Source organism: Notamacropus eugenii, chromosome 3, assembly GCF_028372415.1.
Source record: "Notamacropus eugenii isolate mMacEug1 chromosome 3, mMacEug1.pri_v2, whole genome shotgun sequence".
NCBI classification, from domain to species: Eukaryota; Metazoa; Chordata; class Mammalia; order Diprotodontia; family Macropodidae; genus Notamacropus; species Notamacropus eugenii.
Genome location: NC_092874.1, coordinates 300,863,906 through 300,891,781, shown reverse-complemented (window position 1 = coordinate 300,891,781; position 27,876 = coordinate 300,863,906). Strand labels below are relative to the sequence as shown.

At 45.0% G+C, this 27,876-nt stretch overlaps 1 protein-coding gene across 1 annotated transcript; it reads left to right on the top strand.

The window, feature by feature from the left end:
• The first annotated feature begins 256 nt into the window (after positions 1–256).
• SHISA8 (shisa family member 8) lies at positions 257–27,876 on the top strand. Its single transcript, XM_072650433.1, has 4 exons — positions 257–846; positions 25,262–25,389; positions 26,870–27,013; positions 27,461–27,876. Exons 1-4 carry the CDS (start codon positions 257–259, stop codon positions 27,874–27,876), a joined length of 1,278 nt encoding a protein of 425 aa, XP_072506534.1.

Sequence of the window (27,876 nt, the reverse complement as noted above, 5' to 3'; positions counted from 1 at the left end):
TTGTCGGATCCAAAGAAACAGAAAAGAGGGAAAGGAACGAGGAGGAAAGTTGAGGAAAGGTAGAATGGGAGAGCAGAATTGAGGGACGGAAGAAATAGTGGAGGGGGGAGAGAGAACCGCAGGGGAAGGAGAGCCTAGTGAGCGAGCCGGTCTGGTCCTGGAGGCCTCCCCGTGCTCCCGGCTGGGGCACAGTGGGTGCGCCATGCCAGGGGGCTCTTAATGTGGCCGGGGTCGCCTCCCTGAGGAGGCCGGGTGGATGCCCATGGCTAGAGCAGCGCCCTGGCGCCCGCTCCCCGGGCTGTTGCTGCTGCTGCTGCTGGCGTCGGGCGGGACGCGAGGTCGGGCGCCTCTCGAGGCGGGGGCTCAGGACAAGGGAGAGACGAAGTCTGGTGCAGACGGCAGCCCCAGCCCCAGGCCCGAACAGGCGCTGGAGGCGCCCAGCGAGCCCCCGGGACCGGGCGGAGACCGGTGCCTGGGCTATTACGACGTGATGGGGCAGTGGGACCCACCGTTCAACTGCAGCACGGGGTCGTACCATTACTGTTGCGGGACGTGTGGCTACCGCTTCTGCTGCCGGCATGCCCAGCGCCGCCTGGACCAGAGTCGCTGCTCCAACTACGACACGCCCAGCTGGCTGCAGACTGGCTCTCCGCGCTCCGGAGGCTCCTCGGACGGCGGCACCGGCAGCGGTAGCAGCCCTGGGGCGCCTAGCCCGACCCGAGACCGTGCCCACGTAGCCGTCTACAGTGTGTGCGGGGTCGTGGCTCTGCTGGCTCTCGGCGCCATCCTCACCCGCCTGGGGCTGGACAAGGCGCACAGCCCGCGGGCCGAGCGCGCTGTGGCCAGGTGAGTAGCCCAGGCCCCGGGGATGTCCTGGCCGGAGCTTGTGGCCGGAGCTTGTGGCCGGAACCCGGAACCTCTAGGAACCTGTACCCTGCACTCTGCTCCAAAACCCACCAGCCGTCCACTCCCCTCTTTCCTCGGCCTCCTTTACCTCTCCATCTCCCCCTCTTTCTCTGTTTTCTTTCTTCCCTCTTCTACCTGCATTTTTTCACTTTCTCTGTCCCTTGGATCTTCCAATCTCTCCTCTCTCCCTCCTTCCCTTTCCCTCTCACACTCCCTGTCTCCCCCCTTCCTTCCCCCGTTTTCCCTCTCTGGAACATCCTCCTTCCTTATCTTCTCTTTCTTCCCCCTCTCCTCTGGTCCTTTCCTGTTTTTCTTTCTCTCTCATTTTTCGTTTCTTCCTTCATTCTTTCCCCTAGCTCCCTGCTTTTGCTAGCTTCCCACTCTCCTTGCCTGTCTTCCTACCATCTCTCCCTCCTTTCCTGGCTTTCTCTCACCTATTCACTCTGTCTCCCTCCTTCCTCTTCTTTCTCTTTTCTTTCCCCTCCTCTCTCCTTCTTTCCCTCCTTTCTCTCTCTCCTTCCTTCCTTCCCTCTTCCTCTCTCATTTTCTTGCTTTCCCTATACCCCTCCCCCACCTTTCTCCCTTGTGTCCTGGGCTCTCTGCCCAAGATAGCTGATACCCTGTTTCCCTCCACATCTTCTTGACCTTCCTAGCCCAGTGTTCAGAGCTGGCCTCTCCATGGGACTCAGAGCAAAGATCAACTCTTTCCCTTCTGAGGGGGAGGGGAGGGAATACTCTTTCTCATCAAGGTTTCAATATCTGTCTAGCCTTTAGGCAGGGGGCGGGGGGGATTCCTATCCAACAAGATAGGAAAGGGTCCTTTCCTGGTACAGAGAACTGATTACAAGTAACTCCACTTATGTATGAGGTAACCTGGGGCAGAGGATGGAGGTCTAGGGGAAAATTCTGTCACCACTTTGACTTGTGTTTGGTCCAAGAGATGGAAATGAAAGTTGATGTTGGGAGGAGAAATATGTGCTCACACATAACCCTACCTGACTCTCTGGAGGATGCTGCATGGGTTTCCAGTGGGGAGGGGGCTTAGGGTGTGCCTTCTGGTTTCTGTTCGGTAGAGAAGCTGGTGCAGGGCCAGGGAGGTGTGCTCCTGGTATGAGGGGGTTCTCTGGGGGGACAGGATCTTCTGCATACACAGAAGTGACATAAATGCTGGGGGAATCCCTGGAGGGCAGGGGAGTCTGAGACCTGTCCCCCAGCACACACTACTAGCCACTTCCCACTCCTTTCCCCTCAGTTTTCAGCCTTTCAATTCAATCTCTGTTTAGTACCTATTCAAGAAACAAGGCATTAGAGAAATATAAATTAAGTCCTACCCTCAAGAGCTTCTATTCTGCTGGAGGGCTACATGTGCCCTGATGAGGAAATGCAGGATCTAGTGGGATAAGAAGGAGAAAGCCAGACAGGGAAAAGCTAAAGACAGCCAAAATGCTACCTGCTTCATGGGGGGCTTCATGGAGAAGGTGGCCCCTGAGTGGAACCTTGAAGGAGAAGAAGTTAGTCACAAAGGACCAGAGAGATACAGGACAAAAGTTCCATAGAAGGATCAAGTGAGGGGCGTTTGAGGATGGGAGAGACTTGGGTATGTTGGAAGGCAATAGGAAAATAGCCACTAGACAAGGAGAAACGAAAGATATTAGTAGGAGTGAGGATGAGAAGAGCAATCTACTGGAGAACCCGGGAGGGACTGGGATTATTTGTGCATGACTAGGGGGAGGGGCCTGCTCTTCATGTGACACAGGGATGAAGGAGGAGGCAGTGGGGGAGGGAATGGCGAGGGAGAGATAGGCGGGGAAGAGGGGAGAAGGGGGAGCTCTCCAGCATGAGTAAATGCATTGGTTGGGCATGATTGTGCACATGAGCACGATCCCATGGGGACATCCATACACACGTGTGTACAGCCAAAATGCTACCTGCTTCATGGGGGGCTTGTGTGTTTCTGATGGTCTCATACAGTGTTCAGATGATGATTGAGCCAGTGTGTTTTTGAACATGCCAAAAAGATCAGGACAGGCCACAGCACTTAGTAGAATCTAATAAAATGAATGCAACGAAGATAAATGTAAAGTTTTGCACTTGGATTAAAAAAAAATTAGCTTCACAAAACAAACCAGGGGGAGGTCTGGCTGGATAGCAGTTTGTCTGGAAAAGATCTGGGGATCTCAGTGGACTGCAAGCTCAACATGAGTCATCAGCGTGATGGGCCTCCAAATGCTAATTCAATCTTGTACTTTAGAGCTTCCAGAAATAGAGAGATGAGAATCTGTCCTCTGCTCAACTCAGCTCCCATCTGGAGTATTGGTTCAGTACAAGGTCATTGATACAGAGGAGGGCAAAGAGGAGGAGGTATGTGATATAAAGACTGGTGGAAGGAACAGATGATGCTTCACTTGGGGAAGAGAAGACAGGGCTGGGGATGGGCAGAGGCACGATAGTTGCCTGTGTGCAACTGATTGGAGGCCTTCTGTGAGTAGGAGGGCTTAGCCTGGTCCTGCTTGGACCCAGAGGGTAGGACAAGGGGCTGGGAGGGTGCAGAGAGATCAGTCTAGTCTTGACATCAGGAAATCCTTCTGAATGATGAAACCCATTCCAGGTAGTGAGCTCCCTGTCACTGGAGGGCTTCAAGCAGAGGCTGGATGATGCCTTATCAGTACTGTTGGAGAGGGGAAGTCTTGATCAGATCCAGACTGGACCAGGGGCCTCCCTTCTGGCTCTGAAGTTCTGTGAGGTTGATACCCAAGGAGCCCCCTCCTCAGGGTATTGAGGGACAGGCATCAGCAGCTGCACTGGTTGGCATGCTGAGCATCATCCCCACAGGGCACCAGTCGTCAGCCTGAGGGTAGTGAAGCCTCTGGGCTGAGCCCCTCCAGCCCCTGGGTGGTCCTCTGGCAATCCATGACACACCCTGCTGGGAAGTGCTTTATAAGCCTCTACCTCCCTGGGCGCCCATTTCACTTTGGGGCAGCTCTCACCAATAGGAAATTTGCTTTCACCTTAAATCTTCCTCTCAGCACCTAGCTCTACCCTCTAGGCCAAGCAGAGAGAGGGGAGAGCTGAGGAAAAGGGACACCAACCTGCCAAGTCCTTCAGAGAGGAGTCTTGAACACTGTGAGACTTGGCATCTCCCTGGGCTAGGAGAGTTTCTGGCCCAATGGTCTCTGGTCTTCTCTCACCTTATTGCCTGGTCCTAGGCTACATCTTTCTCTGCTAACTTGTAGGTTCCTTGCCAAGCAAGTCTCCTAATAAAGTGGTATCATGATGTCCTCAGAGTGAAGGTTCAGGTTACCCAGGCTTCTGCCCCGGCCCTAGCTTTGTCCACATTATGTATCTCCCCGGCAGTTCTCTGTCCTCCAGGCTTCTTCCCAGTATCTCAGACTATAGATTGGCAGAAAAGAGCTGGGCACCCTTCAAGAACTGACTTATTTTTCAAGTGTTTTACATCATTATTGATATCTTTAGTTTTTACATCAACTATACTTCCCAAAAAATCCCACCTGGCCCCCTTGTAACAAAGAATCAAGTTAATAAAAACAGTTCAGCAAAACTAACCAATAGATTAACAAAATCTGACCTGCTACCCAGTGTTCCACACCCTTCCCCATCTTCACAAAGAATCACAGCCCTTTGTTGAGGCCAAGCTTGATCATTATCATTTCGAAATATCTGATTTCAGTGGTTTTGTTGGTGGTAGTTGTTCCTTCTGTTTACATTGCTGGAGTCCTTGGGCTTATTGTTTTCCTGAATCTGCTCATTTCACTTTGCATTGGTTTATACATCTTCCTCTGCTTCTCCGAACATTCATCATATTCATTGTTTTTTAGTGGTGTCAGGATACCCTGGACTTGGAGTCAGGAAGAGCCAGATTCAAATTCCGCCGTAAGCACTTCAGCAAGTCACTTAACTTCCATTGGTCTGTCTGTTTAAAATAAAGGGGATGAACTTGATGACTTCTTAGCTCTACATCTACGATCCTATGATTTGTCCAGTTATATTTATGTGACACAATTTAGCCATTCCCCAATCAGTGGACATCTACTTTGTCTCCAGCTCCTTCCTACTACAAAAGATGCTGCTATAATCTGTCATGTATGGGACCTTTCTTTTTATCATGGATATCCTTGTTACACACACATACACACATACACACACACACACACACACACACACACAAAACTAAGTGGCACCCTACTGCATAACACACTGGGTCTGGAGTCAGGGAAACTCATTTTCTTGAGTTCAAATCTGGCCTCAGACACTTACTAGCTGTGTGACCCTGGGCAAGACACTTAACCCAGTTTGCCTCGGTTTGCTCATCTGTAAAATGAGCTAGAGAAGGAAATGGCAAACCACTCTAGTGTCTTTGCTAAGAAAACCCCAAATGGAATCATGAAGAGTCAGACACAACTGAGAGATGACTGAGCAATTAGATACATAGGCATATATATGCATGCATGTGTGTATACATATAACTACATATAAACATATACATGTGTGTATGAAAGACTAAGGGGAATACCAAATGCTCAAGCAGGTATTTGTCCTGTCCTTTTAAAAATTACCGGGTGGGAGGCTCTTCCTTGTCCAGGTGCTAGTCATCTTTGGCACAGTTTCCTCTTTCCCCTCACCCGATCAAAAAAAGGATTCAGATATGGATCAGAGATCAACCAGGAGAATCTGGTTATGTATGTCCTTTAGGGGGTCAGAGCACATGTGTGGAAGTGGTCCAACACGATGTTCAGTTCCATCACCCTTGTTATGAAAGACTTTCTAGAATGTCAAATAACTGGAAACAGTGTATAGGATGCTACTTTCTGTTTTGTGTACATACTTTTTAATCATATTTTAAAATGTCCTAATGTTCCTATGCTTTGTAGAGTTTTTAACATAAATGAGGGCTCTCCTTTATCAAAGACTTTTCTGTATCTATTGATATTATCATATGGTTTGATATGTTTTTGTTTTTAATACAATACAATACATTTCGTGTTTCACCTCCCTTTGTATTCTTGTTTTCATGTTTCACTTCCCTTGTATTCTTAATTGAAGTCCAACTTGATCACATTGCATAATTGTTTGGAGATATTATCAAAGCCTTTTTGTCAGAATTTCATTTAAATTTTCAAATTACTCTTTATTAATTTTATTAGTCTATAGTTTTCTTTCTTTTATTTATCTTTCCCTGTTTAGGGATCAGGGCTATATTTCTTTCATAAAAGAAGTTTAGTAAAGGGCTCTCTGAATTTTTGAGAATAATTTCTATAGTATAGGTATGAATTTTTCCTTAAAGTTTGATAGAATTTTCCTATAAATCTTTCTGGACTAGGGTTTTTCTTTTTCTTTTTTCATGTGGTAGTTCCTTTACGACTAATTTAATTTCCTCTGTAACACAGGCTACCAGTCTTCCCTCAGGATTCTCCAGGACCCTTGGAATTTGGGGATATCTAGGCAAGTGGCTCTAGCCCCACTAATGTTGTTTCCCCAAGTTCAGGGAAGGGTCCCAGTTTCATTAACCCCTAGTAGTCAGATTAGCTTTCACACAGAAATATTTGCTTTACAAGGTATGATCACAAATACACAAACTCACTCCCCCAATATGGAAGGCATAACTCCTCTGCCACCCCCCTGCCCTTTGTACCACCTCAGTCTCTGGGGACAGATTGGGGATTAGCATAGCCTGCTTCCCATAAGCCCCCAGGTTTGAGTACTAGGTACCCTAGTTCCTCAGGACTTCCGTGCCAGGCTGGCTATCTGTATCATCCCACCTGCTATCCTAGGTCCTGACTTATCATGGTTTGAACCTCAGGGTTCTGTGGAGGTCCTCCCCAGCACCTGAAACTGAGAAGGAAAAATAACACAGAACAGAAACAAACACCCAAGGCCCATTTCTTGGAACCTGGAGAAAAGAGAGAGAGCAGAAGGAAATCTTTCACCTCTCATCAGTTTGGTTCATGATGTCCATGCTGTGGATAAATTGGGATCTTTGCCCTCTGGACACAGCGGATAAGAGTAGCCAAAAGGAGCAGGGCAAAAAAGAGTGGATGGCTCAGTCTCAACAGATTTATTTTTATATTTTGTAATTTTTCAATTACACATAAAAATTTTTAACATTCATTTTTTTTAAATGTTGAGTTCCAAATTCTTTCCCTCCCTTTCTCCTCTCCCCTTCCATTCTTGAGAAAGAAAGCAATTTGATTATACAGATTACACATTTACAGTCATGTAAAACACATTTCTATATTAGCCATGTAGTGAAAGCAAACATCACCAACCAAACCCCAAAAGAAGAAAAATAAAGAACATTTAAAAGAGTTTGCTTCAATCTGCATTCAGACTGTCTGTTCTTTCAGAAATCCTTCAGAGTTGTCTTGGATCATTGCCTTGCACAGAATGGCTAACTCATTTACATTTGTTGCTGTTACAATGTTTCCCTGGTTCTGCTCATGCCACTTTGTATCAGTTCATCTAAGTCTTTCCAGGTTTTGTTTTGTTTTTTAAGACAATGCATTTCATCTTGACAGTTTTAGAGACACAGCCAGCCGTAAAACGGAGGCCACCCCCACTCCTGAGATCTCATTGCCTCAGTGAACTCTTGATGAAGACTCAGTGAAGATTGGCACTTTGACTCTAGTCATCTTAGAGTCATCTAGGGGCGTTGTGAGGTTAAGTAATCTGCTCAGAGCCACGTAGCCAACGGAGAATATTGCTAAGTGTTGGGGATACAAATAGTAAAAAAAAAAGACAGTCTACTCTCAAGCAGCTCACACTTTAAATTTGGGAGATAGTATACATGGGATAGTACAGCTGCAGGATGGATGGAAATGTCTTGGGGTCCTAAGGTTGCATCAGGAAGCAGATGGCAAAACCCAAGACTCTGTGGGGGTGCATGGGGATATCTGCTCCATTGGGTGAGGGCCCTGGAGTGGGATACCATTGAGAAGGGGAGAATGGACCTAAAGGGCAGGGTGGAGCAGGGATTTAGGTTTCTTCCAACAGGAATGGGACAATATGTGTCAGAAGCAGGACCTAAACCAAGGTCTTTCTGACTTTGAGATTAGTTCCCTAACTGTACCACACTGCTTCTAATTAAGGAGATAAAACTCCTAAAATTTGACTGCTTTGGCTACAGTCAAGGAGGTCATGAGAGCTTTCCTTCCACTCGATTAAATGGAGAAATGGAAAACAAGAGGTAGATCCTTTAAAAAAAAAAAAAAAAAGGTGAGGCTCTCTTGCTCCAGGAATGGAGAGGGTAGCAAAGAGCTATGAAACTGTCAAGAGTCTCACCAGCCGCTGGGTGTGATTTAGGCTTAATCTATCCTTTGTTTCTTTGGCCAGATAAAGCTTACTTATATCTTCCTTGAACGTGACCAACAACAACTCGGCTTCACTCCCAATATGATCACCTCCACAGTCCACCACTTGTAGTCATCAATTAAAGAATGGTCATGGGCCATCCTTCTGTTCCATGTCCAGATGGTCCAGAGTGGAGTCTCTGAGGGCACGCTCTCCCAACTCCCTCTTTCCCCCTCCCGCTCAGTCTCTCATGGCTCAGGGAATTTGTGGAACTCTGGTCTATCCATTCACCTTCTAGATACTTCTGGTCTGTTGGATTCTTTGATAACACTGCTAGGGGAGAGTTAATGCACTTTTGAAATGAAGGCTAGATATTCTGTTAGTTTATCTCTTATTTTTAATCCGATTAGCCAAAGGTTTATCCATTTTTTTTCCTCTCAAGGAACCAGATTTTAGTTTTGTTTATAAGGTCTATAACTTAATTTTTTCCCAATTTATCTATTTTTCTTTTGTGGTTATTTTGGGCTTTATTTGTATATTTTCTAATTTTTAACAATTTCTTATTCCATTCATTAATCCTATCTTTTACCTTTTCGTTATTCCTAGGGATTTATTCTATTTGTTATTTTGTATATTCTCAGGGATATAAGTATTCTTCCTAGGATTGATTTAGCTGTATCTCTGAAATTGTGTGTATTCTGTCATCATTATCATTTTCTTTCACATAGTTATTAATTATTCCTATGATTTGTTCTTCAAACCATTCATTATGTCATTATTAAATCTTAACTTAGGTCTATATCTTTTGATTATACTCCCTATATTAATTCCATGTAGTGTGTAAAAGACGTGTTTTATACTTCGTTTCTTTTTTATACTTCTTTATAATTTTTCTGTGCCCTAGTAAATTATCTATTTTTTTAAAAAGGTGCTTTGTGGTGTTGATACAAATATTCTTTAATGTTCCCAATCAGAAGATGTCCTAAGTCTTTTGATCTCAAGTTCCCTATCAGTTTGTTCAATTCCATATTTCTCCTTTTATTTATCTTTCTGTTACAGTTGTCCAGTTTTGAGAGAATATTAAAGTTCCCTATTATTACTATGTTACTATCTACACATTAAAACATGTAGTGATGCACATATTTAGTATGGCTATTGCTTAAGTTGAATGTAATTTCCTTGATTATTGATATTTTGACTTTTTAGTTTTGCTTTTTATTAATAGTATGATTATAACTACTACTCTTTGGGGTTCACGATACATGGTAAATTTTGTCCCAGCTTCTCAGTTTGATTTGGTGTATGTCTTTAATTTTTAGATGTGTTCCTTGTATCCAACAGATTATTGGATTTTTTTTTTAGCCATTGTCATTCTCTTTCATTTTTTAATTCTCTTTTATTTTATTGGATTATTTAATCCATCCACATTTAATGTTATGATTGTTAGGTTATTATTTCGTTCTGTTTGCTTATTTAGTAATCCTTTTTAAAAAATCTTCTTCCTCTTTTAATGACTTCAAAAAAAGTACTGATGTACTTTGCCTTTGCAATTAGTTTTATTTAAACTTTGATATTAATTTATCCCCACAGACTATCTTCTCCCTGTTCCTATTTATCTATCATTTCCTTAGTTATCTCTTTCTCCTTTTCAATTGTCCTTTCTCTTTCCATACTCAATTAAGTGATTAATTCAAAATCCATCCCTGTCTTCCCTCTAAATTATTTTATTTGCTTTTTTTTACTGTACTTTTTTTCTGAGATATTTTTCTTTGGTTATTGTTGTTTCACTTTTCTTGTATTTTGAATTGTATTTTATGGTTCATGGGCTATATACCTTCATTTATTCTTTATTCTTTGTGTTTCTTAGGGGGTTAAAGCTTCTACCCAAAATGCTTGCTAGAATACCAGGTCAGAGCTCCCTCTTAACTTTTAACCATAACCATGTTATTGCTTTAGATTTCACCTCATCTTTCTTACCCTTTTATATTCTAACTTGCATCAGTTTTAGCTGTGCACATGTCTGGTTCCTCCCCATAGATTGTATGACAGGATGACAGGAAAAAAAACATATCATTTTTCATCTTTATTACTCTTCCACTGAGCAAAAGCCTTTGTATGCTGTTGGTGCTCAATAAATAATGGTACTTAATTTAATTGCTGTGTATTCTGCTGGCAGAACTGTTCATTCAAAGATTAATAGGAACCTTCTCATCAATCAGATCCAATGAGCTTTTCTCAGCCTCCTTGGTCTTCCTGCAGCTGATGAATCTGCACTTTCTATTCCCAAACCGCTCCTCACATTCCGAGATGCTCTCCTTTCTCCAGGTGCTGAGATGTCCGCTCACCCAGCTTACCTCCTACCTTCCCACCTCTTCCTTCTCTGTCCTCCTTCCCAGTCTTTTAATGTGAAGATTTCCCAAGATTCTCTCCTGGAGCCTCTTCTCTCTCCCTCTTTACTCTGTCCCATGGCAAACTACTACTTCTTGGGAAATCATTCTCAGATCCCTGTCTGCACCCCTGACCTCTCTCTTCAGAGTTCTGGACTTACCTCTCAAGCTGTTTGTAGATGCTTCCATCTGAATGTCTCCACTAGTCGTTGGATCTCAGCAGGCCCCAAATGGAGCTGATCACATGACTTCTGAGTGTGTATGTATGTGTATGCATGTATGTGTGTGCACATGTGCATGTATGTGCATTGTGTATGTATGTGTGTGCACGTGCGTGTGTGCGTGCGTGTATGTGTATATGTGTGTGTGCGTGTGTGTGTATGTTGCGGGAGGGCAGGTCCCAATCTTGGCTTGACTTTTTACATCTTTGTGGCTCTGGAGAAATTCTATTCTTTGAGAAATTTGTAAAAATTCATTTGGTTTTTTTTTTGTAAAAATGAGGGTCAAATGAAGCTTCTTGAAGCCCAGGATCCTCAGGAATATCTTCCCCCTGCTCCCATCTTGGGCCCCAGTTTCCTCGATGGTAAAATGAAGACCTTGAAGTTCTCTAACAGTCCAGTTCTAGATCCAGCCTGTTAGGTTTTGTTCTCCTCCCTAGGACCAAAGACAACAAATCAAGCCCTGGTCTCCATTGGAGCCTTTAAATGCTTGAAGAGCACTCGTCCCCATCCTTGTGTCTTAGATGCTTTTTCTGGTTACATGTGCCCAGTTCATATTGGTCAGTGATGAATGAATGAGTGAAGAAATAAGTGAACATTTATTCAGCACTTACTATGTGCTGGGTGCTTTGCTAAGCACCAGTGGATACAAAAACAAAACAGACAAGTTTGCTCTCTGGTGGTCTTTTAGGCTCAGTGACAGGCCAGGAAAACAATTTAAATGCCCTTTCTGTTCCAGGGTGGATGGAAGGCTTCCTAGACCTGGTAAGAGTCCAGCCGACTCTTTCCATGTCCCTTCACATTACACACACACACACACACACACACACACACACACACACAACATGACACAACACAGCACATTCCCTATCAAATCTTGGAGGAGTTGGGGGAGAGGGCATTGACACAGGAAACATTTCCAGGTAGGGTACAGGCAGGAGCAAATTTGAACCCGTTCTCAGGAACCTGCAGGTTCTTGCTGTTCTCTCTGACCACAAGAGGAATTCAGGATCACTAGCAGGATGGGGATTGAGCAAGGGAAGGGGTGGGTGGGATGACTGGTAGGGGCTCAGAGGCTTAGCAAGGCTTAGCTCCACTTGGAAATCTCTCTCTTCCTTCCCAGCCCTCCCCCATTCCCCTTTCCCAAAGTTCAAGAGGAGACAGGCCAATTTACATAAATTTCCATATCATTTGGGGCCTTAGAATAGACTAAAGCCTGTCAGAGCTAGAAGGGACCTTAGCAACGATACAGTCCAACCTTCTCACTTTGGAGAAGATGCCACGGAGGTGACTTGCCCAAGGTCACACAACAGGAGTGACCAGAAGGATTGTACACTTGGGTTTACAAAATGCTCCCAATGCTTCTATTAGGGAGGAGTACAGCAATCATGATTCCCATTTTACAGAGAATTAACAGCATCAGGAAGTCAAGGTGACATCCAAGGTCATTCAGTTAATTAGCTGATGTCAGCCAACCCAAGGAAAGACCAGGTGTGAGGTTAGGAGAGGGATGGAGGGGCTCCTATGGACAGAAATGACAGGATTAGAAGAAGGGGTTTAACTTCTGTGTTTCCCTTTGCTCAAATCCCCAGGACTGCCCTTAGTTTTACTCTAATCTCCTTTTCCCCTTCTACCTCCTGCAGATAGGAAGGAGACCATTTCCAGCCAGACCTCAGGGCCATGGGAACCCCAGACCTGTTGCCTGATGTCGAGAGAGAGTGTAAATACACTGCAGGAGGACAGGAACCATTTCCCTTTTTGTCTTTGGATCTCCAGTGCACCCAAGGGGCTGGTGCCTAGAGGACCAGCCTCAGGGGCAGGAAGATCTAGGATCCAATCTGGCTTCTGCCCCAAACAGGCTGTGTGACCTGGCCCTGGTAACTCCCCAAGGTGCAACTATAAGGTGCTGGGCAAGTGCTGATCCACTGCCTGGCACACACTAGGTGCTTAGTAAAGGCTCAGCCCCTCAGGAACTCAGACTAGAGAAGGTATCTTCTCTACTGTTGTGGATTCCACTCTGTTAAAGACTGCCTTAAGTTTCCCCCTCCTTCTCTTCTCTTTCTCCCCTTTATCCTTTGTCCTTATTCTCTTCCTCCTCTTTTCCCTCCTCTTCCTCCTCCCCTTCCTCCTTTTCCTTCTTTTCTTCCTCTTCATCCTCGTTATTTTCATCCTTCTTCTCCTCCTGCTCTTCATCCCTGTGAGGATGTCAGAGCTGAAAGGGTTTTTAGAACAAAGAACATAGGATGTAGAGTTCATTAAATGAGCATGTATTAAGCTCCTACTGGGTGCCAGGCACCCTGCCCTCAAGGAGCTTCCATCCTATTGGAGCAAAGATTCTAGTCATTGGGGTGAATCAGAAGCTTCAGGAAGAAGGTAACCCTTGGGCTGAACCTAAAAGGAAGCAAGCAGCTATACAAGGTGGTGGGGAGAAGGACGTGCATTCTAGGAATGTAGGTCAGGATGCACTGATACATAATCAGCCCATCAAACCAGACTGGAGGTACATTGGCTGGGACTTTATAAGTCACAGGAATTTGCATTTCATCTTCTTGGCAATCGGAAGCCACTGGAGTCCATGGGTTGGATCATCCTCTCTATGCAGAGGACTCCAGATCTCTATGTATGGTTCCAGTCTTTGTCCAGAGCCCCAGGGATGCAGCACCAACTGCCCAGTGACTATTTCCAACCAGATGTCTCATATGCACCACAATTCAACCTGTCAAAAACATTATCTTTCCCCTCAACCCTCCCCTCTTAACTTTCCTATTTCTGTCAAAGGTAGCACCATCTTTTTCATGCCTGCCAAGTGAGTCCCAGGGACAGGGCTTTTTCTTCTGCTCCAGGCTGACAAGGAAAGGGATCAGAGGTAGATTGCTGCAAGGATTAAAGTTTTAGAAAAGGAGCAATTTGAAGGGATTTGGGTGAGACATTGGGCTGAAGGAAGAGGGGATTGGTTGGGGTTCAAAATATCCATGACTTATATGTCCAAAAGAAATTTTTAAAAAATGCTAATGACCAAGCTCGGCCCAGGAGAAAAGATATGAGCATTCCCCCCTCCCTTCTTTGCAGAGATGGAGGGCCACAGGAAATAACATGGCTAATATAGAAATATGTTTTGCCTGACCTCACATGTACAACCTAGATCATTATTGTTGGCCTTCTTAAGGTGGGGGAGGGGCAGGAGGGAGGAAGAGAATTTTAAACTCAAAAATTGTTTTAAATGATTGCTAAAATTTTTATATGTAATTGGGAAATATTTAACAAAATAAATAAAGCATATTTTAAAGTTTTTTTAAAAAAACACTTCATGTAGCAACAGATTTTTTGATATGTTGGTTAGTTTTGCAGAACTTATTTGCTTAAACTTCTCAGTTCAAGGAGTTTAAAAATGAAAGGGAAAGTGTGTGGGTTCTTCCACCCATTTCAATTGCTTCATTTGGCAGCAAATAGGAAACACAGTAGATAGAGTGCTGGGCCTGGAGTCAGAAAGATTCATCTTTACTAGCTGTGTGACCCTGGGCAAGTGGCTTAACCTCATTTACCTTGGTTTCCCCATCTGTAAAATGAACCGGAGAAGAAAATGGTAAACTACTCCAGTATCTTTTCCAAGAAAACCCCAAATGGGGTCACAGAGCAAACTCCCTATCTCACCCAGGCAGGAAGTGTAGGTAGTACTCAAAGGCCCCATCCATTCATTGGCCCCAGAGCTTTGACCTGCTCAGTTTCTGACCTCATCTGGTTCTCCGCTTTTCCCAGGTGACTTGGTGCCCTACTCCCCTTGGTTGCCCACCATATGAATACTGAATGGAATGCAGACACCCTATTGGCTTAACCCACTGAATTTCCAAGCTCAGGAGGCCCTCCAACCTCAGTCTCCCCAGTGGCTGGGATTACAGGCAGGCATCACCATGCCCAGTCAAAAAAGAAACTTTTTTGGAAAGATAGAAACAAACAAACAAAAAATTCACAAAACCAGTAAATATTTCAGACCGGTTTGATATTCCATTCAGTCATGGCTACAGTCCCCCAGTGGCACAAAGGGAGAGATTTCTGTGCTCCTCTCTCTTCTTTGGGACTAAACTTGGCCATTATCGTTTCCTAGCATTCAACTCGAGTCTTTTGTTAGCGTTCCTGCCACTTACATTGTTGGCAGTTACAGTGGAATATCATCTCCCTGGTTCTGCTTAGCTCACTTTGCATCAGTTCATCTCTCTCCAGGCTTCTCTGAATTCATCACATTTCTTACAGCATGGTAATGTTCCACCATATTCATGTTGCACAATTTCTTTCTTATCACAAAAAGTACTGCTATGAATATTGTGCCATATAGGGGCTTAAAAAAAATCATCTACTTCCTTGTATGTATCTAACAGTAAAATCTCTAGATCAAAGGTTATGGATATTTGAGTCACTTACTTTGTCAGTCATTTCAGTCATATCCAACTCATTTGGGGTTTCCTTGGCTGAGATATTGGGGTAGTTTGCTATTTCCTTCTCCAGCTCATTTGACAGATAAGGAAACTGAGGCAAACAGAGTTAAGGGACTTCTTCAGGGTCACACAGCTAGTAAGTGTCTGAAGCCAGATTTGAACTCAGATTTTCCTGACTCCAGGCTCTATGCCCTATGCACTATGCTACCTAGCTGCTTGCTTTCTTTGTATAACTACAAATTGTTTGCCAGAATGGTTAGACCAATATACAGTTCCATCAACAAAACATCAGTGTGTCTATCATCTCCACAAATCCTCCAACAATGACTATTCCTATTTTTGTCATCCTGGTCAATTTACTGGGCATCATGTGTTGTTTTGACTTGCAATTCTCTTATTATTATTCGTTTGGAACATCCTTTCATATTGTTGTTAGTTTGTCCATGCTTTTCATTTTGAAAATTATTTGTTCATTCCTTATCAGTTGGGTAATGGGTTTTGGCCTTACATATTTCTATAAGTTTTATATTTATCATGGATACCAGATGCTTATTGGAGATATTAGATACAAAGATTTTTTTTTGACCAGACACTTTCCTTCTTGTTCTAGTTGCATTAATTTTGTTCATTCAAAAGCTTTTCAATGTAACATAATCAAAACAATTTGTTTTTTTGTGATTGCCTCAATCTATGTTTGGTCAAGAATCTATCATACCCAAGGTTGGGAAAGGTATATGGTCTGCTGCTGCTCAAGTTTTCTTTTTCTTTTTAATGGTCATGCACCCATTTTGAATTTATTGTGGACTATGTTACATAATGTTGATCTAAATCTAATTGCTGCCAGACTATTTTCCAGTTTTTCCAGAAGTTCTTGTCAAACAGGGGCTTTTTTTCCTCGGGTAATTGATGTTTTCGGGCATGTCAAATGCTGGGTGATTGAGTTTCATTGTTTTTGGTGTTTTCCTTTTCTGGCCTGATCGGCTTTTTCTATTTTTAACCAATGCTAAATGGTTTTGATGATTGTTGCTTTATAATACAGCTTGAGGTCTGGAAGTTCTCTTCCCCCAAAGATAATTTATTAAAGGATAATAAAGGACAGCCGGCTGGAGATGGTGGGGGATACAGGACTGTGGGACGATGCGATGGTATGCAAGTTCTGTCAAAGATGGCTTCCTAGTTTTCCCCTTTTGTAAAGGAAAAGTCCCAACTCTGATGGGGTAGAGATGTCCCCTCTTTTCCCAGTCTAGGATGGTCACTGGTAAGAGAAAGGTGTTATCTCAGATCCTGATCTTTGCTTTGGGCAATAACAGTTGAGGGAGTTACAATATGCAACTGGGTTATGTCCTGATTTATTTAAGATAAGCCAACAGAGGATTTAGGGAGAAGGAAGGTTCTGGAGAGTTTTATCTATAATTCCAGATGATAATGGGCTATTTGAGATTACGTAGATACTCATCTATGAAACTATTACTTTGGGAAAGAGCAAAAAACTTTCTTGTTTGGGGGTGAAATCAAGAAACTATTAACACTTACAAGATATTAGCCGATCAATATGGGCATAAGGTTTATACCCAGATAGTTTTACCTCTTGAATTGACTGGTTAGTGCCAGGAATTTGGCTTTGAAATATGCTTTTCCTCTTAGGATTCTATAATGGGAAGACCATTTCAGATTCTACAGAGAAAAGAAAATAAATTTCTAACACAGAAAGATCCTAAGAGGAAAGGGACCTTAACATTTATACTTACATATATAGTGTGTATATGTGTATCTATCTGTATACATATACACAATTATCTATGTTCATGTATGTATCTGGGCATACATGTATAATCTATATATAATTATGTATATATGTACATGCAAATATATGTGTATTCATGTATATTTGGTGATTTCTAGGTATGTATAAATGTGTTTATGTGTATGTCTTATAGCAGGAATGAGGAAGAATGCTACAAATTTACAAAAAGTAAACATCTCGTCCACAGAATTAGAAGAGGTCACAGAAAGTCTGTAACAAATGATCACGGTGGTCACAGGCCCTACAACATTCCATCCCTAGTGGCACATCCCGATTTCATACTGTACGTTCAGTGGGTAGGAGACATAAGCTGAACCACCTCTGGGTTTTATGGGAGAGCAGGAGAATCAGTATGGGACTTTGGGGACCCTCTGAATTGGTTCATGGATGGAAAATTCCCTACTTTCTTCTTTGCAACACCAGATGGGCTCATCCAGTATTCCTTAAGCATTTATACATACAATTAGTAGGAAGGGGATAATTATTATAGGGTTTTATCTCCATCATTGGTTACTCGGTGATGCATAGTAATAAAGGCATTAAGTCATCATAAGACATTTGAGTATCTCTTACCATGGTTAGAGGAATGTTCTGCAGGAAGAAGACGAGGGATCTGACAACCATAATATGAAACTTTGGGTCAAGCCTGAATCTGAAAGTCATGGATTGGCCTATTAAAGGAATGATGGGACAAGAACCTCTTAGCTCTGTTTGGTGCCAGGTAAAGATCACCAGTGTTTTTGGACTGGATCAGAACTTTTCATTATTCAAGGAATATGGTCATGGTCTAGCAGGTGGGAAACTCTTCTTTTTAAAGAGGAAACAGAAAAATGGGGAAACTGAGTCTGGAAGGTCCTGCAACTGCCTTAGCAAAGCTACTTTTCCCAACTCTCCCAGAAATCTGCATCCACCTGAAGGTATTACAACATTTGGAGGTGCTAGACAGCATTCCTGTTAGACAGCTGTTGGCATTTTCCCTCATGTGCTAGATCGCTAAATTCAATAGCATCGATGCATTTTACCTGAATGCAAAGATTATAGGCAATCGATGAATCAGGTTTAGCACCTCAAGATATTCCATCTCCCACAGCAAGTTCTACTGCTTACAAGTGAATCAAGAAGTGGTTATTTTTAAGATAACATTTATATGGGCTGATATTGAAACTGGATTATGGATAGAGAGCAATACATAAGAATCATTGAAAATATCCATTTTTTGTAACCTGTGAAGCTCATACAAAATCTTTTCTAAAAACATCCAATTCTCTTCTTCTCTATTCTAGCTTAACATGGCCCAATGAGAACGAATTCTATAAATTAGAAATTATAAAGATGGCCAATGCCATTGTGAGATCTTAGACAGGACGTGATGAGAGCAAGTCATTTCAGTGGGCTGAAGTAAATGGAGTCAGGTTTTTGTAAGACAGTATCACAAAATAATTTGTTTCATTACAAAGTGTAAGTCATTTTTACAGAGTGAAGCAAGTTTTAGAAAGTATTGGCTATTTTTAGTAAGGCTTATATCTAGCTGGGGAAGATACACACACAAGTGCACACACACACATTTGCATAGAGCTAGTAAGGGGAGCACCAAGCACCAAGAATGGAGAGACCACAGCACCACAACCCACCATAGAGGAGATTCCATGGATCATATTCTCTCCAACCCTCACAGCTCTTCTCCCTCTGTCCCTCTGTCTTAACCCATATCAAGGTTGGGAGACAAGTACGCATGCTACTTCTACTTCTGCTTAACAGTCCCATCCATGTCTGGTCCAGAAAGAAAATCATTTCAAGTAAAATAGTATTTAAGTTTTGGGAGGAGATGGACAGAGTCACAGATGCCCAGGGCTGTGGAAGATGGTTTGCTACTACATTTCTGCCAACTTCCATGGACAAGTCGCCATTCTGCTACCATGACAGCAAGAAAGCTTCTAGTTCCCCTTGGCTCATCACTCTCCACCAGCCCTGGAGGGTGATGAGCATTTCCTTCTCCTTAGTTGGGGGAGTCAGAGATAGGGTGCAGACACTGCCAATTGGAGGAGAAAATGGGGACTCATTTTGTGCCACGGGGCACTGGGCATGTCCAGTGGCTGCTGGAATGTAGAATGTAGGTACATTCTACCGTCCCAAACATCCTCTTTTCTGCCTTAGAGCAGTCCCGGACCCCTTGGGCAGTCAGTCTGGTGAAGATTCTGGATCCCTTAGAATCATGGTTTTAAATGCATAAAATCAAAAACAGAAGCTTAGCAAAGGAAAGCAATTATACTGAAGTTATCAAAATATTTTTAAAACAAGTCCACGAACCCCAGGTTAAGATGCTGTGCCCTAGGACTCTGATCACATTGAGTGAGTACCTTGAAGGGCAGGCTACAGAGCAGGCACAAAGAAAGTAATAGGCAATTATCCCAATGGAGTACTGCCAATCATTCCTTTTATAGACACCCTATGTCTATGAACTCTGTGGTCGATATTCTGGGCTTGTGTGAACTACATCACCTGCTCTCATGAATGTGTTTAGTTGTCTGAGAGTGGATTCTGGGTTCAGCTTTTTCAGAGAGAGAGAGAGAGAGAGAGAGAGAGAGAGAGAGAGAGAGAGAGAGAGATATTGAGATCAGAAGACCTGGTCAAATGTGAGGACATATCCCTTCTTAAGAAACGGCTATAGAAATACCATTCTCCCATTTGTCAGGTAGAGAGAGGGATGTGGTAGGTATGTGGGAGACTCTTTAAGTCCTTCACATGGAGGGAAATTGCTAAAAAAAAAAAATCAAACTCAAAAGCTGGTGTGAAGGTATGCAAAATTCATGCTGGCACAATCAGGAACGTTAAAATCCAAAGCCCAGTTTTCTAATGATGGTATTCAGAAATTCTTTGGATTGTGCAGTAAAGGGCAGGTCTATGGAAGACTGTATGATTTTCTTTTCTCCTCTTACAAAAACTCCTTCAGACACTCAGCCTTTCCAAAGGCTTTTGTATTTTTTCCAATAACAGTTTTACTCTTGACATGCCAGACTTAATCACTTGCCAGAGCAAGGGGGTGCCACATTGCTTCCCTCTCCCCTCCCAATTGTAGCCATGACATGGCTATAAGAGAGGATTCAAGATCGAGGTGTCTATGAGATTAAGCAAAAACAAACAAACAAATGCATGAATGAATGAATAAAAATAAATCATTAGAAGATCTCCCAATCCTGGCCACAGTCCAGGGGTGGACAGCTGGGCGCTTCCCTGGGGTCTTGATACAGTTAAAAGTTGCAGAAAATAATATTAATAGACAATGGGAAAATGCCTCAGAGCTGGCTTGACACTTTATAACATACAAATGGTTTTTAGAAAAATGAAAATTGGTTCCCTCTACTAGCTGCTAGATTGACGGGGATAGACATGAAACAGACTCTATTCACAAATCACACTCTACAGTTTTGAGATCAAATACCTTTCTCCATTCTAGAAGCTTGGCCCACAGAAAGGGGAAACACTGAACACACGAATGTATTCCTACCCCCTAGGAGTTAAGTGAAGTTAGTACATGGTTTGAAGGACCTCCTAGACTCCCAAACTCCATCCCCCTCAGAGGGGGAACTCATCGGATCAGCAGAGAAAGAGAAAGAGGAGAAGAAGAATGTGCTTTCAGATCTGAGTGCATTTTTACACAAATTTCCCCAAATCTTATTTTCCAAACAACTCTAGAGAAGTCTATCCAAAAAAGCAAAGAAAAAACTCAACTAAGAAATTCAATGAAAGTAGCCATCATAATTTGGAAATCTAGAGTCCCAAAGATTATGTCTCATGACTTCTACAGTCTCTGTCCAAGGCAACAAAATCTTGAGATTGGGAGAGACCTCCTGGCTGAGCATTTTTGCATTAGATTCCCCCTATTTTTTTTCCTTTTTCCCTCTTAGTTGGCCAGTTCAAAAAGAAAGAGGAAAAAAACCTCTACTCAAAGTGTCCAATAAGATAATTCAGTGTTTAATTACTGAAAAATTCCCATTGCTTCTTAAATTTTTTTTATTATTTATTTTTAACACAGTTTATAACAGATAAAGCAATTCCAACTTTTGGTCAGGTGATACTTCTTTTTAAAGCATTTACAATATGGACCACAAAAGAATTTTTTTTTTAAACATTAACAGCTGAGACACAGATAATATTTACGTTGCTAACTTCACAAGCTCTTGATCTAATTGTCTCCACACTATTACTAAGAATTAAAGGACCCTAACTTGTTGTTGTTGGTCTAAAGTCCTGTGCTTAATAGCTTAATTTTAGACTTAACCTCGGATGTTCCCCTACCAATAATCTATAATTGAATAGATCTGGTATTAAGCTTACAAACCTTTTGACTATAGGAAATTGCCACCAAGAGTAGGGATACTGCAGGGATACAATATCTCCCCAACTTCATGTCAGTTCCAGGCAGGATTAGATTACCCACTTGCATTCAGTCAGGCTTAAAGTCTGCCAGGTGTCAGTGGGGAGATTGAGTCAGGAGAATCCCAACTAAGCCCATGCTGAACAGCCACTCTCCCGCCCTTCCCTTGAGATCACCTATGCAGCTCATACCAGCATCTCACCAGCATACTGGCATCATGGATTGGAGGCTCAGATTGCCTTTCTTGCTACCCATACCTGGAGTTAGACTCAGAACAGTCACTTAATAGTCCCATAGCATCTAAAAATGGCAAGTTCCAATAACCAGGTTTCAAATATGCCATTGCTTTTTTTAAAGTGACTCTAAATCAATCTAAAATTAATCCTTTTCCTGATCAAGTCTAGGCATTATCATGCAGAAAAATAAATAAATCGATAAATAAACAAACAAACAACCAGATTATGTAGAAACACACGGAGGCATTTGGTTTTTGTTTTTAAATTTGCAGTTACCTTAAAGTAAAAATAATATACATTAAAAACCCCAAGCCCCTGGGGACAACAGCAACAGTCTTGACAACAATCCCTAAGTCTAAAAAGGTGGACAAACTCTCCCCTTAGCCCCACGTATCACTGGGGAGAGATGTCTTCTGGTAAATGAGCACCTGTCAGAGCAGCAGATTAGGCAGAAATGACCACTGTCCGCTGATGAGACTGCTAACCAGACCTGGCCTGGCCCCAGGTGCCTTAGCTGGGAAAACGCAGCATTTCTGACCAACTGATTTTTAACGACCCAGACCACTTGCCTAGAGAGAGTCAATCTGCCAGTTCGGGTGTTAAACATCAGGCTTCCGTGCCAGGCTACCTGTGGTTTGGTAAATATTGGCAGCTGGGTGATGCAACTGCTAGAATGCTGGCTTTGGAGTGAGCAAGACCTGAGTATGATTCTGGCCTTAGACACTTACTAGCTGCATGACCCTGGACAAGTCCGTTAATTCTGTTTGCCTCCGTTTCCTCATCTGTAAAATTATCTGGAGAAGTTTCCTTCTCCAAATCACTGCAGTAATTTTGCTAAGAAAACTCCAAATGGGGTCACAAAGAATCAGATACAACCCTGAGAAGATTATTTTATAGATAAGCAACTGAGGCAGACAGAGAAGTGTCTGCTTCCCAGAGTTGTTCTAAGGATCAAGCACGATCATATTGGTAAAACATTTTGCAAACTCATATAAATGCTTACTGATAAAACTAGCTCCTTAGAGACCAGCCTCTGAGGTTACCAGCTTCAGCCTCAACAGTCCTCTGAAGTTTTGTGCTAAGTTCAAGATGACAAGGGCTCCTTCCTACCTTACAATGGCTGTGCCCCATGGACCCTCATGGGAAGCTCCAGGGTCTGGATTCAAAATCTCCCACTGGGCAGAGACAGCCCCAGACCAAAAATAAATAAGGGCTCCTTAGAAAGCAGAGGGGTGGGTGTTTGGGGGGGAGTCCTTCAGGCACTCACTCATGGTCTCCCCTTTTGTTTCTACTGGCCATTGAGAGTCATCTCCCCGAAAGTGACACCTTTAAGGATAACATGCCGTAACAAATTTAGATTAAAGCCACATGAAAATGTCAGCCAAAAGTCAAGGGAGAGAATGGGAAAAGAGAGCCGGGAGATTGGATTTGGGGGCTGAGTCTCTGCCTTCCTTAGGGCATACAAAAACCTTGCCTCTACCCCAGCATTCCTGGGATGGCTCCCTCCAGCAATGTCCTCTTCACTTCTGGTGCTGCAGCCCTACCACGATTCAGCAAAGGAAGCCAGGAGCTAATAGCCTGAAGCCAGAAAACGGGGAAGGTATCCAGATGTGCTTCAGGTCACAGTGGTACAGTGGTACAGTACTTCCCACAGTATGGGGAAGTTGCAGAGATGAAGATTTCAGCGTAATATCAGAAAAAAAATTCCTCACAATTAGAGCTGCCCACAGATCTAAAAGGCTGCCCTATGAGGTAGTGAGCTCCCCATCACCAGACTTCTTCAAGCAGAGGTTGGCTGACCTCTTGTCAGGGATGTGATGGAGGGATTCTTGTTCAGGAATGGTTTGGACTCAATGCCTCTGAGGTCCCTTCTAGTTCTAAAATCCAATGATTCCTCAAGAAAGATCCAAGATCCTAGTCTCTAGGGTGAGGTGGAGGCAAGGAGTGTGGGTGGGTGGATGTAGAGTCTGGCCCTGATGACCCTCCAAGAGAGAGAAAGTGGCAACTTGTACTGGTAAAGGAAGTGTCCTCTGGGAGTCCCCTATATCACTATAACCTCAGCTCATTACTCCCTTGGTAATGTCAGTTCACTGAGGGCAAAGGACAGTCTTGATTTTTGTCTTTGTGGCCATGCCTAGCACATACTCGGCTCTCATTTTAAAATCTGTTAAAATGTTGTCTACAAAAATGCTTTCGATTTTTTTTTTTACACTTTTGATGTCAGTCAGAACATGCCAGTAAATACATGTATAGGAATGAAGGGAAGCACATACATGTAACATGCCAAGAGAATCTCAGAGCAGGGGAAGGAATTCTGAGCTGGCACTGGAGGAAATGACTTTGCAGACTCTCTGGGCCAATTCTCAGCCATGTGACCTTGGGAAATCTCTGGGCCTCAGTGTTCCCATCTCTAAAACAAGGGGATTGGACTCAGTGGCTCCCCCCAGGCTCCCCAGCCTCCCTCCCAGCCTGTGTAGGCCAGGTCATGGTGTGGGAGCCAGGCTGTGAATGTAGGCACCCTGCCTCCTCCTCCCTGCCTCCCTCGTCCTCCTCTGGGTCTAAGTGTCAGAGCAGATCACTGGTTTCTAATCAGGGCAGCAGCTGGGAGGAGAGGCGCAAGCAGCCATCACCTCTTTTAGGAACAGGACCCGACAGGCCCGTCGGCGAGAGCCAGCACACACACACACACACACACACACACACACACACACACACACACACACACACACACACACCCATGCACACATGACCACACATGCACTAGTGTGGGGCTGCCAGACAGAGGCAAGGAAACACTGGGGCTGAAGGTCTGGGCTGGTCACATCCTCCAATCAGAGCAGCCCCAGGGCTACAGCTCAGGTGTTCTCTGCTCTGCCTCAACCCCTCTGGGCTCACAAGCCCCCTCTTCTCCATCAACTGCTGATCACATGAGAAGGGAGGCTGACTGGCCCTGGCCCAGCTATGGAAGCTGGCCATCTAGGGTGCTCTGATGGGGCTGACTGACCCCCTCATCCCCTGGGAAACTTGTATTTCTCTGCTTCTGCTCCATTTACCAAGAGAGGTAGGGGTGATGGCCCTCTACAGCATCTTACAGAAGGGGAAACTGAGGCCCAGAGAAGTTGCAACTTTCTCAAGGCCATACAGCCAGGAAGTGGCTAAGTGAGGAATCCACCTCAGGCCTTTCCATGCACAGGCCAGAGAGTACCCTGCCTAAGGACTGAGGCTTCCATCAGCCCAGGCTGAGCTTGTAGGAACAGCTGTCAGTTTCACAGGGTCAGACTTAAACCTGGTAGGAGAACCATGAGAAAGGTAGTGTGGGGCAGTGGGACCTAGGGTCAAAGGCTTTGGATGCGAATCCCAGATCAATCTTTTACTACCTGTGTGATGCTGGGCAAGTTCCTTGCCTTCTCTGGGCCTCCCATTTCCCCTCAGTAAGATGAGGGCATTGGACAGACTTCTGAGATCCCTTCTAGCTCTAAATCTGTCATTCAGGGAAGGTCTGAGTGCAAGGGAAAGGAAGGAGGACCCAGTGCAGGCAGGGCTGGGCAGGATGGAAGACTGGGACAGGGCACCTCATGATGACTTTTTCTCTCCCTGAAGGACTCTGACCGACCTCTTGAAACAGCCTGGGCAGAGCCCCTCGGCCCCCGTACCCCCACCCCTGGGCAGCAGCATGCAGGTGCAGATGGGGGACAGCCTCTCTCGGGGATCCCCTCGAAACAGCACAGGTGAGTGGGGAAGGAAAGGGGAGAGGGCACAGAAAGAGAGGAAATTGAGGTGGGAGGCCCTTCCCTGGGGCTCAAGGGAAGTGGCTCCCTCAGATAATGTGCTGAGGGATAGTCTATAAGTGAATGGGGCAGACATATTGGAGGAGGAATGTGTGACCCAGCACTTCCCAGTTTACACTGGAACAGAATGTTGTGATGGGGGCTCATTCAGAATTGGGCATTAGGGCCAACTGGAAACCCCTGATAGATGCTTCTCTCTCCTTCCTGCTAGCCCTTCCCAACTCACCCTCGGTTGCTCCTCAAGTTCTTCTGAATTAGGGCAGGGTACAATGGGAGAGCCATGGAGTCAGAGGACCTGAGTGTCAAATTCCATTTGGACAAGTCACTCTGGACCTCAGTTTCCTCATCTAGAAAATGAGCAGGTTGGGTTAGCTGACCTCTGAGGCCCCTTTCACCTGTCAATCTATTGACCTAATCTCTCTACTGACCTCCAGTCTCAGGCTTCTGCCAGCCTAATGAAAAGGGAAGACCCAAGGAAGTTGAAATGGAGGATATCCAAAGCAGATGCTCTTTCTTCCCAAACCCTCCCCCTCTCCTCCCCTCCCTATTATTGCTGAGGGCACACCATCCTTCCTGTCCCCTAGGCTCACAACCACATCCAAGTCATCACCAACTCCTGTCCATTTGACCTTCCCAGAATTCTCCTGGCCACGGCCCTCACCTTCACACCTGGACTATTGCAAAGTTGGGGAGGGGGGAGTCTGCCTACCTCAGGTCTCTGCCCCTCCAGTGCCCCCTCCATTCAGCCACCAAAGGAATTTTCCTGAAGCACAGATCTGACCACGTCAAACCCCCACTCAATAAACTCCACTGGCCCCATGTTGTCCCCAGGAGCAAATGCAGAATGAATGCTCTGTAGGTCAAGAACCTTCCCTCTCTTCTCGATCTTGCTACACTCCACTCCCCCATCTGCTTCAGCCCAGAGCTCCTGACCCCCTGGCTGTTCTACCAACCCCCCTATCCCCTGGCTCTGGCCATCCTGCCTGACTGCACCCACCCCCAATGCTATTGACCTCTCGGGCTACTGGCTTCCACTGTCTCCAGATCGGCCCCTACCTCCCCCAAAGGCCTTTGTGGGTCAAGTTCCCTCTACTCTTCCCCAATCCTCAAATGCTTCTCCTCTGAGACTGCCTTCTCCCTACTCTCTCTGTCTGGTGTATAAGTAGTGTTTGAATACTCCCCGTCAGAGCATGAGCTCCTTGGATGCAGGAACCATCTTTCTGGTTTCTTTGCATCCTCAGCCTCAGAACAATGACACACACAATCACCTTCAGAAATGCCAACTGATTGACCTCTTGTAGCCCTGGGGATGAGAGCTAGCAGAGAAACAGGGAAGAGCCCCGGAAGGGACAGACCCCAATGCCAGGCCCTGTTCTCACCCCCTCCCCCCCGCCCACTTTTCCTCTTCTCTCTTCTCCAGACAAAAAGCACTTGAACAACGCCCCTCTGGGGACTCCAATGCTGCCCTCCCTGGGGCTTGGCCCTCCCCACGGAGCCCGGCTGCCCCTGGGCAACAGCATGACCCTGCAGCCCGACTACACCAAGTATGCCACCCTGACTGCTGGTAAGTGTCCCTGCCAGGTGAGGTGACTCTGGCCTGTCCCCCTGCCATCCCATAATGTTATGAGGACATCCCTCCAGGACAATGAGTCTTGAATCCTGACTCGGGATTCTCAAGTTCTCTGCCCCCACACAACAGCATCTCGGTTCCCCTCACCTGGGGTTCCAGAGCTCTGTCCCAACCACTCCACAGCTGGGGTATCCCCACGTTCTCTGCCTTGGCCAGGTCAGACCCCCTGCCTACAGCCCTGCCGGTTCCTGAGTTAATTCTTCAAATGCATCCAGCTCAGTCTCCCATGGTTGCCAGCTCCGAGTCTATCCCCACCCCCTCATCTCCATTCACAAGGCCTATACCTAGTGCCAGCCCCCTTTCTTCACCCTCCCACCTTAGGATGTTCATGCCCCCTGACCTGGATTTCTTTCCCTCTACCCCTCCCCCCCACTCCCACAGAAAGTACCTCTGGAGAATTTTACAAACGCTTCCCCTCGGTGGATGTGCCTGTGCCCAGCACCGTGTCCCTCCCACCCCGAGTCCCCAGGCACCACAAGGATCTGCCCCTGCTGCTGGACGGCTGTCCCTGGGCCACACCAGGCCCCAGGGCTAAAGGGCTAAGAAGTGGTACTCGGCAGTCCGCGGCAGGGCCGAGCCCGGGGCCCCCCAGCTGCCAGAGCTGGGCCACCTCCCGGGTGCCTCCTAGAACCCCCCATGGACCCCGGGCCCAGCCCTCCCCAGCCCCACGACGGGCCCCAGGCCATGTGCCCAAGCATCAATTCAGTTCAGAGCAGCTGAGTGAGGCCTTCAGCCACCAACCCCCTGGGGGGGCACGCCACCTGACCACCAATAGTAAGGCTGAGGTCACAGTGTGA

Bases quoted from the DNA above. Each gene is read 5' to 3' on its own strand.
- SHISA8 (XM_072650433.1), top strand. From the start codon at position 257: ATGCCCATGGCTAGAGCAGCGCCCTGGCGCCCGCTCCCCGGGCTGTTG. The intron at 25,390-26,869 runs GTGAGTGGGGAA...TCTCTTCTCCAG, and splicing joins ATCCCCTCGAAACAGCACAG to ACAAAAAGCACTTGAACAAC. The intron at 27,014-27,460 runs GTAAGTGTCCCT...CCACTCCCACAG, and splicing joins GTATGCCACCCTGACTGCTG to AAAGTACCTCTGGAGAATTT.